The 14,279-nt window shown below is 41.2% G+C and overlaps 1 protein-coding gene across 1 annotated transcript in view; it reads left to right on the top strand.

Moving 5' to 3' along the window:
- The window catches only part of ARFGAP3 (ADP ribosylation factor GTPase activating protein 3), a 57,794-nt gene that overhangs the window by 18,017 nt on the left and 25,498 nt on the right, over window positions 1-14,279 (top strand). The window contains exons 6-11 of the mRNA XM_059937108.1: window positions 2,487-2,574; window positions 5,588-5,650; window positions 6,956-7,002; window positions 7,585-7,727; window positions 12,800-12,928; window positions 13,831-13,953. Of these exons, the coding sequence (XP_059793091.1) occupies window positions 2,487-2,574; window positions 5,588-5,650; window positions 6,956-7,002; window positions 7,585-7,727; window positions 12,800-12,928; window positions 13,831-13,953 (593 nt within the window). The remainder of the gene's footprint in view (window positions 1-2,486; window positions 2,575-5,587; window positions 5,651-6,955; window positions 7,003-7,584; window positions 7,728-12,799; window positions 12,929-13,830; window positions 13,954-14,279) is intronic.

Genomic DNA, 14,279 nt, shown 5'->3' with positions numbered 1-14,279 from the left:
GCCTGGAATAAGGTAGGAGTTAATTTCCCACCAGCAGTGCAGAGGTAGGCCGTCCAGGGCTGACCAGGGTATGGATTTTGCTCTTCTCATTGTGTGGCTCCTACCTCAGGTTCCAGAGTGGCCGCTCCAGTTCATGACCTTTCCCAGCCAGCGGGAGGAGGACAAACATTCGGGAAAGCAAGTGCCCCATCCTTTTACAATCTAGAGGTAGCACACGTCACTTCTGCTCATAGCCTGCTGGCTAGAATTCAGTCCCATGCCCTATACCCAGCTTCGAGGGAGGCTGAGGACGTCTTACTAGGGGTCTTCCCAGTGCAGTTCAGAGCTTTGGAACTGACAAAGAATGAAGACAGTTTTTTGTTGGTTTTTTTTAACCCAGATTTTAAGAGCGGTTTGAAACGCATTGCCCCTATTTAGCTGTGTACGTAGAACATATCTCAAGGCTATTGTGAGAATGAAGTGAGTTAACACAGATAAAAGTAGCTGGTACCTAGCGCAGAGGAAGCCTTCAACAAGTGCCGTTTCACTAACCTCATCTTCGTAGTCCAATAGGAGTAATAACAACAATCCATGGTCCCTCTCTGCATTTTCCCCAGATCGCTTAGATCAGGGAACATGAGGGCTGCACAGCCTGAAGTATTTACTAGCTGGTCCTTTGAGAAAATGCGTGCCACCCCGGCTTACAGCCCCAGATGTTCTGTTAGCTGCCCTGCGTCTTCCACTCCCGATGGGGCGGGGCCGCCGTTCGCTTAACTGCTACTCAGTCCTTTAACTGATTTTCAAGTAAAAATTATGTAAAGTTGTATACATTGCTAAACCTTGATTTTTTTTTTTTTGCTATTGTAATTTGCACATTATGTACATGTTATCTTTGACAGAATCAATAGTTACCAGAAATAGTTATCAAAAAAGATGGGAACAGAAAACAAAAGAGAAGGGTGTGCTATCGTGATCTGCTGCTATTGTTTAATATAGAACTAGATACAGAATATCCATGATTAGTAGCTGAGAAATGTTAGGAATAGAAATGATGGGCTAAAAAGAGGAGAGATATGAACAGTTTGGTATGGATTAGAGTTGGAGATATTAGTATGAATTCATGTTTATTTTAGTGTCTCTCTCTCTCTGTGTTTATATATCTATATGCACACGCACACACACACACACACATACACATGATGGAGAACTAATTGCAGATACGTGTGTACACACGGGTTGGTACACACAGATATATGACCTAGCTCTGTCCACTGAGAGGCCTAGAGACAGTGACACCCCGGGACAGCAGGCACACCCAGCACCCACACCTTGGTTTCTAAATGCTGTTTTCCAGTGGAAGGACCCAGGGCTACCTTTGGAGAGATGGCCCGTTCTAGGACTGGGGCTGCTGCGGCAGATAAGCCTGGAGCGCCCAATGGTGCTAGAAGAAAGGAAGTGCTAGGAGGCCGGGCAGGGGGAATGGACGAGGACATGTCTGAAGGACTCAGGAACCAACCTGGAAGAGGTGCCAGTCGTCAGAGCTGGAACAATTTGAACAACGAAATAATGACAGTATTGGACTATAAACCAAAGAATAAATAAATATCCATACTAAGACAAACGGATGATTGCATAAAGAAATGGAGGGAAAGGACAGTCTTCCTTACAGAAAATTCCAAATCATGCATATACCTCTCCACCCTTCTGGAGGTGGGGCTTAACCCCCCTCCCCTTGCCTGTGAACTGGACTTAGTGACGCTTCCCAGGACTAGAGGATGGAAAGGGGAAACCGGTAACTTTACAGGGAAAAGACTGCCAGGCGCCAGCCTAACCAAGTGAAAACGATTGGCATCACCAGTGCACAGTCGTGTTGACATGAGGCACTGAGGGGGCACCTCCTCTCTGCTGTTCTTCCCCCAGACCTAGTGTAATCACGAGAAAACATCAGACAAACTCAAAGTGAGGGGCATTCTACAAAATACCTATCAGTACCCTTCAAAAGTTTCAAGGTCCTGAAAAACAAGGAAAGACTGAGAAACTCACAAAGCAGAGCAGACTGAGGAGACCTGACGAATGCAGCGTGGGGTCCTGGGTGGGTCCTGGAACAGAAAAGAGACACTGGTGGGGAAATTGGTGAAATCCAAATAAAGTCTGGAGTTCAGCGAATAGTGTACCAATGATGATTCTTCGTTTTGACAAATGTACCCTGGGTATTTTAACATCAGAGGAAGCTGGGTGAAGGGTCCATAGAAACTTTTATCTTTGCAACTTTTGTGTAAGTCTGAAATTATTGCGTAATAAAATTTTTATTTAAAGAAAAGGAGGAAAAATAAGGAATTTGAGCATGGAAACAGAGACTTAAGAACAGGTATATTTTAATCTTATCCTTCCTTCCCACTAATCCAGGTGGGAAGGTGACTGTTTAAATTACTAGGTTCTTCCCCTGTTATTTGTGTTTTATGACTTTTCTTGCTTTGCTGGTAACGACTTTTCTCCCCTTGCTTCAGGTGAGTGGCACAGGGTGGGCATCAGCAGAACCAGAACCATCTTCTTTAACACCAGGGAACGTGGACGCTCCTCCAGCAAACAGTGAAGGTAGTGCTGAGACCTGCCCCGTAGTGCTGTCCTGTGCTTCACTGGCATCTGTGGAACTACTAGAAAATGAGAATCTTGCATTTGCTAGGGAAAGATGCCCATGGTCAGTTATAAAGTGGGGAGAAAAGATTACTGAACACGGAATATGATCTCATTTTTATAAAAAACAGAACCCAAATCACACAGTTAACACCAAATTGTTCACTGGAGAATGAAATTACTGAGGATTTTTACTTTCAACTTGCTACAGTTTTTGTTCTGTTTTTTAATGTATTTTATTTTATTTATTTTTGGCTGCGTTGGGTCTTCGTTGCTGCACGCGGGCTTTCTCTAGTTGCAGCGAGCAGGGGCTACTCTTCGTTGCGGTGCACGGGCTTCTCATTGCAGTGGCTTCTCTTGTTGTGGAGCATGGGCTCTAGGCACGTGGGCTTCAGTAGTTGTGGCGCACGGGCTCTAGAGCAAAGGCTCAGTAGTTGTGGCTCACGGGCTTAGTTGCTCTGCAGCACGTGGGATCTTCCCGGACCAAGGATCGGACCTGTGTCCCCTGCATTGGCAGACGGATTCCTAACCACTGCACCACCTGGGAAGCCCCCTAATTTGAATATTCTAACTCTTACAATTTATTAGCATAAAACACCTTCTGAGATTGAGGGTTACCTGCCACGGGAGGTCTAGTAGCCTCTGAAGTTCAGATGTCTCCGTTTGTTTTACTAACAGCAAGCTAAGGGAACTAAATGCAGACCAAGATGTTTTCTTGGAAATCTCTCAGAAGCTGCGTCCCTAGCTGACGAATTTCCCCTAAAAGGTTTTATTGTTTGGAATCCCGCCTCTTCTGCACCTGCAACAACATTTTCCTCTCTCTTCTCCATCTAGAACTTTTCTTAAGCTGTGGTTAGTTAGGGAGACTTGTCGTCTCAAGGCTTGACCCAGAATTTCATGTGTTAGCATCGGGTGACAAGGTACAGTCTCGAGTAAATGTAAGGGTCACACAGTGAAAACGAGAGAACAAAAGAATTTTAACAAATAGAATGTGGGGCCTGCAATGCTCTGCTTCTGTGCTGTCGTTCACTGCTGTTCCTCCAGTGCCCGGAGCAGTTCCTGGCCCAGAGTAAGTAATCAATAAATGTAGAATCAGTTCTCTTTCTACAAATTGGCATTGTTCTCACTCATCCTGCTTTGCCTGTTTAAATGCCTTAACTAGAGTTTACCTTTTAAAAAATGTATAAAAATAAAATACTTGAGTTTCCTCTAAACCACTGTTGGGCCTGCTACTTTTTTTAAAAATAGCTTTATTGAGATATAATTTGCACACTATAAGATTCACCCTTTTAAAGTATGCAATTCAGTGGTTTTTAGTATATTCACAAGGTTGTGCTACTATCAGTACTATCTAATTTCAGAACATTTTCAGCAGCCCAGAAAGAAACCCCTACCCGTTAATAGTCAGTCTCCATTCTCTCCTTGTCCCAGCCCCTGGCAACCACCGGCCTGCTTTCTGTCTCTAAGGATCTGCCTGTTCTGGACATTTCATATACATGGAATCATACTCTATGTGGTCTTTTGTGACTGGCTTCTTGTGCTTAGCATAATGTTTTCAAGGTTCATCCATGTTGTAGCGTGTATCAGTATTTCATTTCTTTTTATGGCCAAATAGTATTCCATTGCGTGGATATACTATATTTTGTTTATCCATTTTTAACGTAATAAATAAAATTAAATTAAAATAACAACATTTTTAAAATAAAAACTTTAATAGAGTTCCTAACCAGAATCATTTTTTTTAGATCAACTAGAAAACAGAGCAGATTTCTTGGCAACTGAAAATTTAGGTTTCTATCACTGATAAAATTGGTATTAGAATTTCCAAATGTTAACATATATTGGGTGTATAGTCCACATATGTACTTGGTATCTCGGAACAGTTTACGTTATAAAGCATTTTTTAAAATTTATTTATTTATTTATTTATTTTTGGCTGTGTTGGGTCTTTGTTGCTGCGCTCAGGCTTTCTCTAGTTGCAGCGAGCGGGGGCTACTCTTCGTTGCAGTGCGCGGGCTTCTCACTGCGGTGGCTTCTCTTGTTGCGGAGCACGGGCTCTAGGCGCACGGGCTTCAGTAGTTGTGGCTTGAAGGCTCTAGAGTGCAGGCTCAGTAGTTGTGGCGCACGGGCTTAGTTGTTCTGCGGCATGTGGGATCTTCCCAGACCAGGCTCGAACCCGTGTCCCCTGCATTGGCAGGCAGATTCTTTTTCTTTTTCTTTTTTTTTTTTTGAATTTTTGAATTCTATTTTATTTATTTTTTACACAGCAGGTTCTTATTAGTCATGCATTTTATACATATTAGTGTATACGTGTCAATCCCAATCTCCCAGTTCATCCCACCACCACCCGCCCCCCACTTTCCCCCCTTGGTGTCCATATGTTTGTTCTCTACATCTGTGTCTCAGTTTCTGCCCTGCAAACCGGAGGCGGATTCTTAACTACTGTGCCACCAAGGAAGTCCCTCAGAACAGTTTACTTTAAAACACCAGACCATGGGACTTCCCTGGTGACGCAGTGGCTAAGACTCCGCGCTCCCAATGCAGGGGGCCCGGGTTCCATCCCTGGTCAGGGAACTAGATCCCACACGCATGCCTCAACTAAGAGTTCTCATGCCACACCTAAGGAGCCCACATGCTGCAACTAAGACCCATTGCAACCAAATAAAGAAAGAAAGAAAGAAAGAAAAGTAAACTAAAACACCGGACCATAAGGTAGAATTCCAAATGATATTAAGTAAGGAGACCAATTACATTTTTATTCTACAAAGCAACTGGATACAAAATATACTTCTGTTTTAATGGACTTTTAAATTAAAATTCTTAAAATGATAGAATATGGAGCTAAAAAGAAAAGACAATCATTGACAGAATTGGATAAGATTCGTAGTACTGAGCGAGTTGAGTGTATTATATATTCAAAAGTACATTTGATGAGTCTATATTCTGCGTTAATATCAATATTTTCAACTTTCAGGTGGAGCAGAACAAGGACCAAGTGTGGAAGGTCTCAGTGTACCAACAAAGGCCGCTTTAGGTGGTATGTGTTACCCTATATTCTGATTTAGAGAGTGAGATTAACTAAGAAAAAAATGAATCCTGTCTTTACATTGTGCCTAGAACTTAAAATGTAATGAGATTTATTCAAGCAAAAAATGCTGTTCTGTTTCGGCCAGCTTGATGACTGTGAAATGCAGCAGCCTCTGTGCCCGGCGAAGGTTGCTCTTGACGCTTTTCATTTGCGGGTTTATGTCCCAGCATAAGCAGAGGTCAGAGCAGCCAAGTCATTCCTAGCTACTCAAGAGCTCTGAGCGTTTTCTTCGCTTTCTGATTTTATTGTAGGTGAACTTAATTTCTAATTTTTCATTATCAGGGAAATACAATCTGAAATTAGTGCATATTACACTGCATTAATTGGAAAGCAGCTGCTTTGGTGAAAAATAACTAAACTATTAGAAATGTTCCAGGTATTTTCATCATGTATTTATAATAGACTTGTAGGAGATTGGGAGCAGATTATGTGAGTACCGCAGTACAAATCTAAAAGAAAGTGATGAAAAGGAGAATTTCCAGGGATGGCTTTTTTACACTTGAAATGTAATGAGGTTATTCCCTCATTAGGACTAAAAGTTTTAATCTTTGTTGTTTGTGGTTTTATGCTATCTTTTTCCTATTAAAGCACATTCTCACTTTGTAAGAAAATAATGGTTTATTCTTACTGGGTCTCTTTAACATAATTCTAAACACAGAATATGTAATCTATGATTAAAATTTACCCAGAAAACAATTTTTAAGAAACTTTATCTGAAAGCATCATATATTTTTGTGCAATTTAGAATGTAATGCTACCAAAATAATAGAGTGTTTTATATTTCTTATTGCTTAATATGATAACATAAATCAGAGTGGAAAGCACTTCACTGCTTTAGTTGTATACGTAATGCCTGGCTAACTTTCTACTTTAAAACAATTTTGAAAATTTTTGAAGAGTAGAGATTAATAGGAGGGTTTGTTCTAATGTAATATGAAATGCTCCTGAAGAAAGTAGTGAATGGGGCAAACTTAGTCTCTTTATTTCTCTTTAGTGTGGTGTCCCAAAAAAATATGTACTCTCTGAGTTTGGATACTACGTGGAAATACTGAGGACTCTATTTTGATGAAACTCTGTTCATCTAAAGTACACTCGTATACTTGAGCCTTCTGGATGACAAACTAATGTGGAAAATGTTATAGTCTCTTAAATAATAAAACACAGTATCTTAGAATTTTTAAAAATACACTGAAAATATACACTGAAATTATATATTTCCATTGGTCTGACTTTGTACTTTTTATTTTTTGACAGAGGTTTCCTCTATCATAAAAAAGAAACCGAATCAAGCTAAAAGAGGAGTGAGTATTATGTATAAAATATCTGGTAGTTTAGCTGTAAAATGGCTTATGCACTCAGAAAAGCCACTTTTGTCATTGTACTTTTATTTTGAGCCATATTATAATGAATGTGGCTTTGATAAAAAGCTTGTTTTGTTCAATGAGGGGATGTTATACTTAGTGAAGATTTTGTAGAATGAGTGTTTAACGTTTCTCTGTCAATGACAAAATTCTGAAAAAAATCAGCAGAGGCTCCCTGGGAGTTTCTGTCATGGTCACGGTTCTAAAAGCAGTGCTGTCTGGTGAGGCTGGGAGAGTTGTCATTGGTTGAATGTTGAGATGCCGTGATTCCTGTCAGAGCCCCTGCTCTGGAGGCGGGTGCGGGGTTTGAGTCCCGACCTCGTCACTTGCCAGCTGTGGGATCTTGGTTGAGTCGCTAAACTGGCGGGAGCTTCAGGTCCACATCCATCACCCGGGGGTGGTGACAGTGCCGGCCTCATGGAGTCGTGAGGACTAAGTAATAACCCTCGATAAATGTTAACTTTTGTTGTAAACGTTTTCAAACAGTTTGGGTAGAATGTAATCTTATACTGTATCTTCTAGCTTGGGGCCAAAAAAGGAAGTTTGGGAGCCCAGAAACTGACGAATACGTGCTTTAATGAAATTGAAAAACAAGCCCAAGCCGTAGATAAAATGAAGGAACAGGAAGACCTTCTGGCCAGGGCGGTACCTAATGAAGAATCAGTGTAAGTTTGATTGGGTCATAGTAATATGTTTCTAGTGACTAACCCTATTAATTAAACAACTCTGAGATTTGCTTTCCAAATGCCATTTATTCTTACACATGTGTGTGAGGAGGATAATGCAAAATTCAGTTTTATGATAACGAAGACTGCATGGACGTGTAGATTAGAAGCGGAGAGACCAGGGGTGAAGGAGGCAGTCGCCCTTTCCGGTTGCAGCTGTGCAGGCAGGATTGGGATGGGGTCGCGGGAGGGGAGAGACAGCGCGCTCAGGAGGTGCTTACGCAGGAAGGGCGCTCAGCATCGTCAGTCGTCAGGGAGCTGCAAGTCAGAGCCACAGGGAGATGCCGCTTCACTCAAGGTAGCTGTAACCAAGAAGACAGACAGCAAGTGTTGGCAAGAATGCAGACAAACTGGAGCCCTCGTGCTTTGCTGGTGGCAGTTACCATATGACCCAGCAATTCCACTCCTCAGTACATTCTCAGAGAAGTTAAAATATGCCCATGTAGCCACACCAGAACTTGTACACGTGTCCGTAGCAGCATTAATCCCTGTAGCCAAAAAGTAGAAATAACCCAAATGTCCATCAAGTAGTGAATGGATAAACAAAATGTGTATGTCCATACAATAAAATATTATTCGGCCATAAAAAGGAATAAAGTACTGACACGTGCTGCAGTATGGATAAATCTTAAAAATGTTATGCTAACAAAGAAACTGGCCACAGCAGACCGCATATTGTATGATTCCTTAGAAATGGAATGTCCAAATTAGGCAAATCCAGAGACAGAAAGCAGACTAGAGGTTGCCAGGGGCTGGGGGCAGGGGAGAGAACGCGGTGTGACCGCTAATGGGCGGGGGTTTCTTTTGGGGGTGATGAAAATGTTCTGGAATTAGATAGTGCTGACGGTGGCAGCCTTGTGAATATGCTAAACTGAACTGTGTACTTTAGAAAGGTGGATTTTATGGTATGTGAATTATATCTCAGTAATGAAAAGAGTGTTTATAATGTGAAGCCCCGTTGAACTTGGTGACTAAATTCTAATTGTATGATGGAAGGTTGTGGGTATGGTGGCATCTCCAGAGCTTTTGAGCCTGGATCTTGAAGGAGTCTCAGAGTCAGACTTGGCACGGGGCAGGGGGAGCAGGAAGAGCCTAAGAGAATGAAGAAGAGGGAATCCAGACGGTGGTACTGGGGTCCTGCCTGGATTGGGGACATGGGAATGATGCTGTGGGTCACCCTGAAGTCAGGCCAGCAGTTTTACATCACATCTGAGGGGAGTGCTGTGAAGAAGGGGTGTGTTTTAGAAAGTGCGTTTGGTGGCGATATCCAGGACAGAAGGAACGGGAAAAAACTGGAGGCCAGGAGGCCAGACTAGAGACTTGTTTTAGGTAGATACTTAAGGCTCCTGAGAGGTTTTCGTTTGTGTTGAAAACAGAAGGGACACATGGCCGTCTGGAAAGTGCCCGTGACTGGGCATAGAGGATGGTAAGGAGAGAATAGAGGAAAGGCGACTTGGACTCCTGTTTTGTATGCGTGTTTATTTTATTTATACGGTGTTTTCTCTTATTTTCATGTGTATCTGTTTTAGCTTAAGTTAATTACTACGGGTTGCCTAATGAAGAAAATACTTTATGAGGTTGTTTTGCGGATTCCTTTAGTGAATTCTCATTAAAGTGCATCAAACAGCGCCTGGCGCATAGTAGGTGCTCAGCCAGTGCGACTTCTTGCTATCGATGCTCACGGTGCGCTAAGAGGACTTTCATGTGATGAGCCCAGATCATTTGAAATCGCTCGTTATTCCTCGCTGTCCTTTAACTCACAGAACCTAGGGGGCAGCACGAAACTGTATTTGGGTAAAATGTGATTTGAAATGCTCTATGTCAGGTTTACTCTGAGTTGTCACAGACTTCCCTTTGATGTCTCTGACTTCGCTAGGCTTTTTGACACTGGGCAAGGGGGAAGGTTAAATCTGAGTATGTTTGGGACTTCCCTGGTGGCGCAGTGGTTAGGAGTGCACCTGCCAGTGCAGTGGACACGGGTTCGAGCCCTGGTCCGGGAAGATCCCACATGCCGCGGAGCAACTAAGCCTGTGCACCTCAACTACTGAGCCTGCGCTCTAGAGCCCACGAGCCACAACTACTGAGCCCACGTGCCACAACTACTGAAGCCCGCACGCCTAGAGCCCATGCTCCGCAACAAGAGAAGCCACCGCAATAAGAAGCCCGCGCACCACAACGAAGAGTAGCCCCCTCTCGCCACAACTAGAGAAAGCCCACGTGCAGCAACGAAGACCCAACGCAGCCAAAAATAAATAAATAAAATAAATTTTAAGAAATAGTTTTAAAAAAATCTGAGTATGTTTGGAGCAGAGAACGTGTGAAATCCCCGCCTGATCAGAGCAGGAGACACGGAATACAGGAAGCAGCAGCTCCCTCCCTGCGGGTCAGGTGGACGGACACTAGCGTGTTACTATTAGAAACAACACCAGCCTCAACGTGGCTCTTTCATTAGGACCATTCAGTACAGCATAAAAGCAAAGATGCAGATCATGGGGTATTTATGAACTGGACTCGGGAACCCAGTTTGACCCCTTTCGTGGCCTTGTTCAGAACAGCTGCACCACCACGCCCTAATCACTGTCCTGCCGCTCCGACACATCACAGCTCAGTTTCACCAAACTAGCGGTGTGCCAGCTATGAGGAGGTGCCCAAGCTTTATGTTAGTCTTCTGCAAGTTCATTTTTTTAACAGCTGTAAATAAATTTATTTCAGTTCAGTCAGCTGTCAGGAGCAGTATCGTTTCTTGTGCTGTCAGACTGTGAAACTAAACTCTGCGTGCAGTAGCCTGAGCCTCGCCTGGCAGTCTCTGGGCCCATCCTCGGAGGCGTCTGTGTGCACAGTTGGTAGAAAGAGTAAGAAGACACAGTGGCGCCGCTGGAGCTGCTCTCTTGCTGACCTGAGTGTCTGGCCAGCCCTCCCCTGAGCCGAGCTGGTAATGGAAGGGCTTCTGCGGGTCTGAGAAGCTTGGAGTCCTGGCTTCCTTATTCCATTAGTGCTTCCAGGGCCCGGCTGTTAAAAGTGCACACTTTTAATGGAGGATAGACCCAATCGTACGTCAAGTACCCCAAGAAGGAAAACTTCCCCATCTCATACCACCCCTATCCATTCATCTCCAGAAGACTCTGTTACCACAGTTCTACTGATTTTAAACAGATCTATTGTTTTCCTCCAAAAATTATACTTGAAAGAGTATATTATATTTTCCAAGTAATAAAGTGGGTATATTACCATTACCTGATCTGTAGGAATAATAGTAAAGAAAACAAACTGCCAGATTAAAACAAAATAGAAATCCTGCTTGACTCATTAAGGAGGGAAACAGCAAAAGCAAGATTATTTTTTCCTAGTAAGAAATTCTGTTGTCATTCCCTTTTACTACAGAGAAATGTATTTATATTATTATGGAATTTATACAGTGTCTTTCTTATGAAGAATTCGTGACGTTTTACACAATTTTATAAAATGGATGATAGCTCAGAAATCATGATAAGGTAGGTATATCATTTTTCCAGGTCCTGAAATTTTGTTGCTGTTTTACTAATATGATAATATACTCTTGTAATTGTTAATATAGGCCTGGTTTTCTTTATGAAAAATTAAGTATTTATAGCATTTTTGGAAATCTGAGAGTAAAGGACAGTGTTTTATTCGTTGTTTCTCACCTGGGTGCATTATTTGTCACAAATATTTGAGAGGTAGGTGATGAGTATCTGCCTGGTGGTGCAGAGGAAACTATTGGCTGAGGAATGACAACTCCAATTGTTTTTTCTTTTTTTTTTTTTTAGTTTTTATCGGAGTATAGTTGGTTTACAATGGTGTGTTAGTTTCAGGTGTACAGCAAAGTGAATCAGTTATACATATACATATATCCACTCTTTTTTAGATTCTTTTCCCATATAGGCCATTACAGAGTATTGAGTAGAGTTCCCTGTGCTCTACGGTAGGTCCTTATTCGTTATCTATTTTATACATGGTAGTGTGTATATGTCAATCCCAATCTCCAGTTTATCCCTCCCTGCTCCTTACCCCCTGGTAACCGTAAGTTTGTTTTCTATATCTGTAACTCTATTTCTGTTTTGTAGATAAGTTCATTTGTACCCTTTTTTAGATTCCACGTATAAGCTATATCATATGATATTTGTCTTTCTCTGTCTGATTTACTTCACTCAGTATGACAACCTCTGGGTCCATCCATGTTGCTGCAAATGGCATTATTTCGTTCTTTTTTATGGCTGAATAATATTCCATTGTGTGTGTGTATATATATATATATATATATATATACACACACACACACACACACACACACATCTTCTCTACCTATTCCTCTGTTGATGGACATTTAGGTTGCTTCCATGTCCTGGCTATTGTAAATAGTGCTGCAATGAACATTGGGGTGCATGTATCTTTTCAAATTATGGTTTTCTCCGAATATATGCCCAGAAGTGGTATTACTGGAGATAACTCCATTTTAAATGCTCTCAGAGCCTGATTACATAAAGAGACCCTACAGGAAATTTTCTTGTAAACTGAAGAACCCTTTTGCAATGAAGTAATCCCTTCTTAATTTATCTATTTGTTAAGTCAAATTTGTATATATTTTTTATCTTAAACCAGAGCAAACCAACAAGACTAACCTCGTATTTTTGATATGTAATGTTGAAGTATAGTAAAATATTAGTCCAAGTAAGAAATTCTGCTTTTTACTATCCTTTAGAGAAATAATTTCAGTATACATCATGTTATGACATGATAATAAGTGATATAAACTAGAATAGTAATGTAAGTTCAGCAGCAACCAAAAAGTATCTGTAAACTCATTCAGATTTTCTTGAGCATCTACTCAAAAAAGACCTTTACCCAAAAAAAAATGCCAACTTGCCTTCATAATTGTTATTTTATGGAAAGAAGCACAAAGCTAAAAGTAGAGTGATATGTTTAATGTTCTTCGTATTTTAACTTAAGAACACAGAATTAAAGCTAAATTAAGGAGCATTTGGTTTTTCTGGCAGTGTGTCATCATTACGATTAGCCTATAAGGATCTTAAAATTGAAATGAAGAAAGATGAAAAGATGAACATGAGTGGCAAAAAGAAGGTGGAATCAGAGAGACTTGGCATGGGATTTGGAAATTGCAGAAGGTATGTAAGACTCTGCTTTCTTGGATTTCAGAATTTAAACTAGTTTGCTAATCATGAACGGATTTTCCTTGTTAATTTCAACTTCAGAAATGTTTTCTCATTATTCACTTTCTTCAGTTGTTTTGCTTTTGCTCTAATACAGGCCGCCCGCAGCCCTCTGTATCCACGGGTTCTGCATTTGCAGATTCAACCAACTGGGGATTGAAAATGTTTGGGGGGGGAATTCCAGATAGTTCTAAAAAGCAAAACTTGAATTTGCTGCACATACCACTCTTAAGGGCAACTATTTACATAGTATTTACATTGTATTTGCAATTATTTATGCAGCATTTACATTGTATTAGGTGTTATTAGTAATCTAGAGATGATTTAAAATACAAAGGAGTACTGTGGATTTTTTTTATCTGCTGGGGTCCTGGAAGCAATCGCCCTCAGAAGCTGAGGGACAGTGGTGTTCACTGTAGCATGAAAAATTCCACATTTGATTCTTAGGTAAAAGGAAACAGGTCTGACTTGTCATTAAGTGGATGCCGTGAACATAGCTGACACATGTGACTGTGTTTTGTATAATCAGTCACAGTCCTCACTGAGGTCCAGTATCTTTCAATGCTTACACCAAAAGAATATTTTTTTATTGCTCATGTTTTTAACCCCACTAATAAGTATATTTTTGTTGAGAGTATAAATTAAAACATTCATGGGAATTCCCTGGCGGTCCAGAGGTTAGGACTCCACACTTCCACTGTTGGGGGCCCGGGTTCGATCCCTGGTCAGGGAACTAAGATCCCGCAAGCCGCGCAGCGAGGCCAAAAAAAAAAAAAACGATTCGTTCTTTGGTGAACACACAAGAGTCTTCATGAACTAATATTATTCTTTTCCATTTTATTCTCTATTTTCTCAAGTGGTATTTCACATTCAGTGACTTCAGATTTGCAGACCATTGAACAGGAAACGCCAATCACAGCAAAACCAAGAAAAAAGCATAGTGATGACAGTGATGACTCGTATTTTGCTTCCAGCTCAAGGTAACCTGTTAAAAATCATCTTTAAAGTGTCTTTTTAAAAAGCAGTGATCAAAAAAAAAAAAAAAAAAAAAAAAAAAAAGCAGTGATCACTATGGACTCACGAGTTTATTTGCATTAGGAACAAATACAAATCCGTTTACTTCATTGTTTTTAAAAGCTTTGGCTGGAGTCAAGGATGTCCTTTGGAAAAAAATTGGGGTAACCGTCTTTAGTGGATGATGTTTGCTAATATTGAAATGTTTGATAATAAAATCTGCAACCTGGGGCTTCCCTGGTGGCGCAGTGGTTGAGAATCCGCCTGCCAATGCAGGGGACACGGGTTTGAG

This window comes from Balaenoptera ricei, chromosome 10 (genome assembly GCF_028023285.1).
Source record: "Balaenoptera ricei isolate mBalRic1 chromosome 10, mBalRic1.hap2, whole genome shotgun sequence".
In the NCBI taxonomy this organism is placed as follows: Eukaryota; Metazoa; Chordata; class Mammalia; order Artiodactyla; family Balaenopteridae; genus Balaenoptera; species Balaenoptera ricei.
Note: the sequence above shows the minus strand (reverse complement) of the source record. Positions and strands in the feature narration are given on the sequence as shown.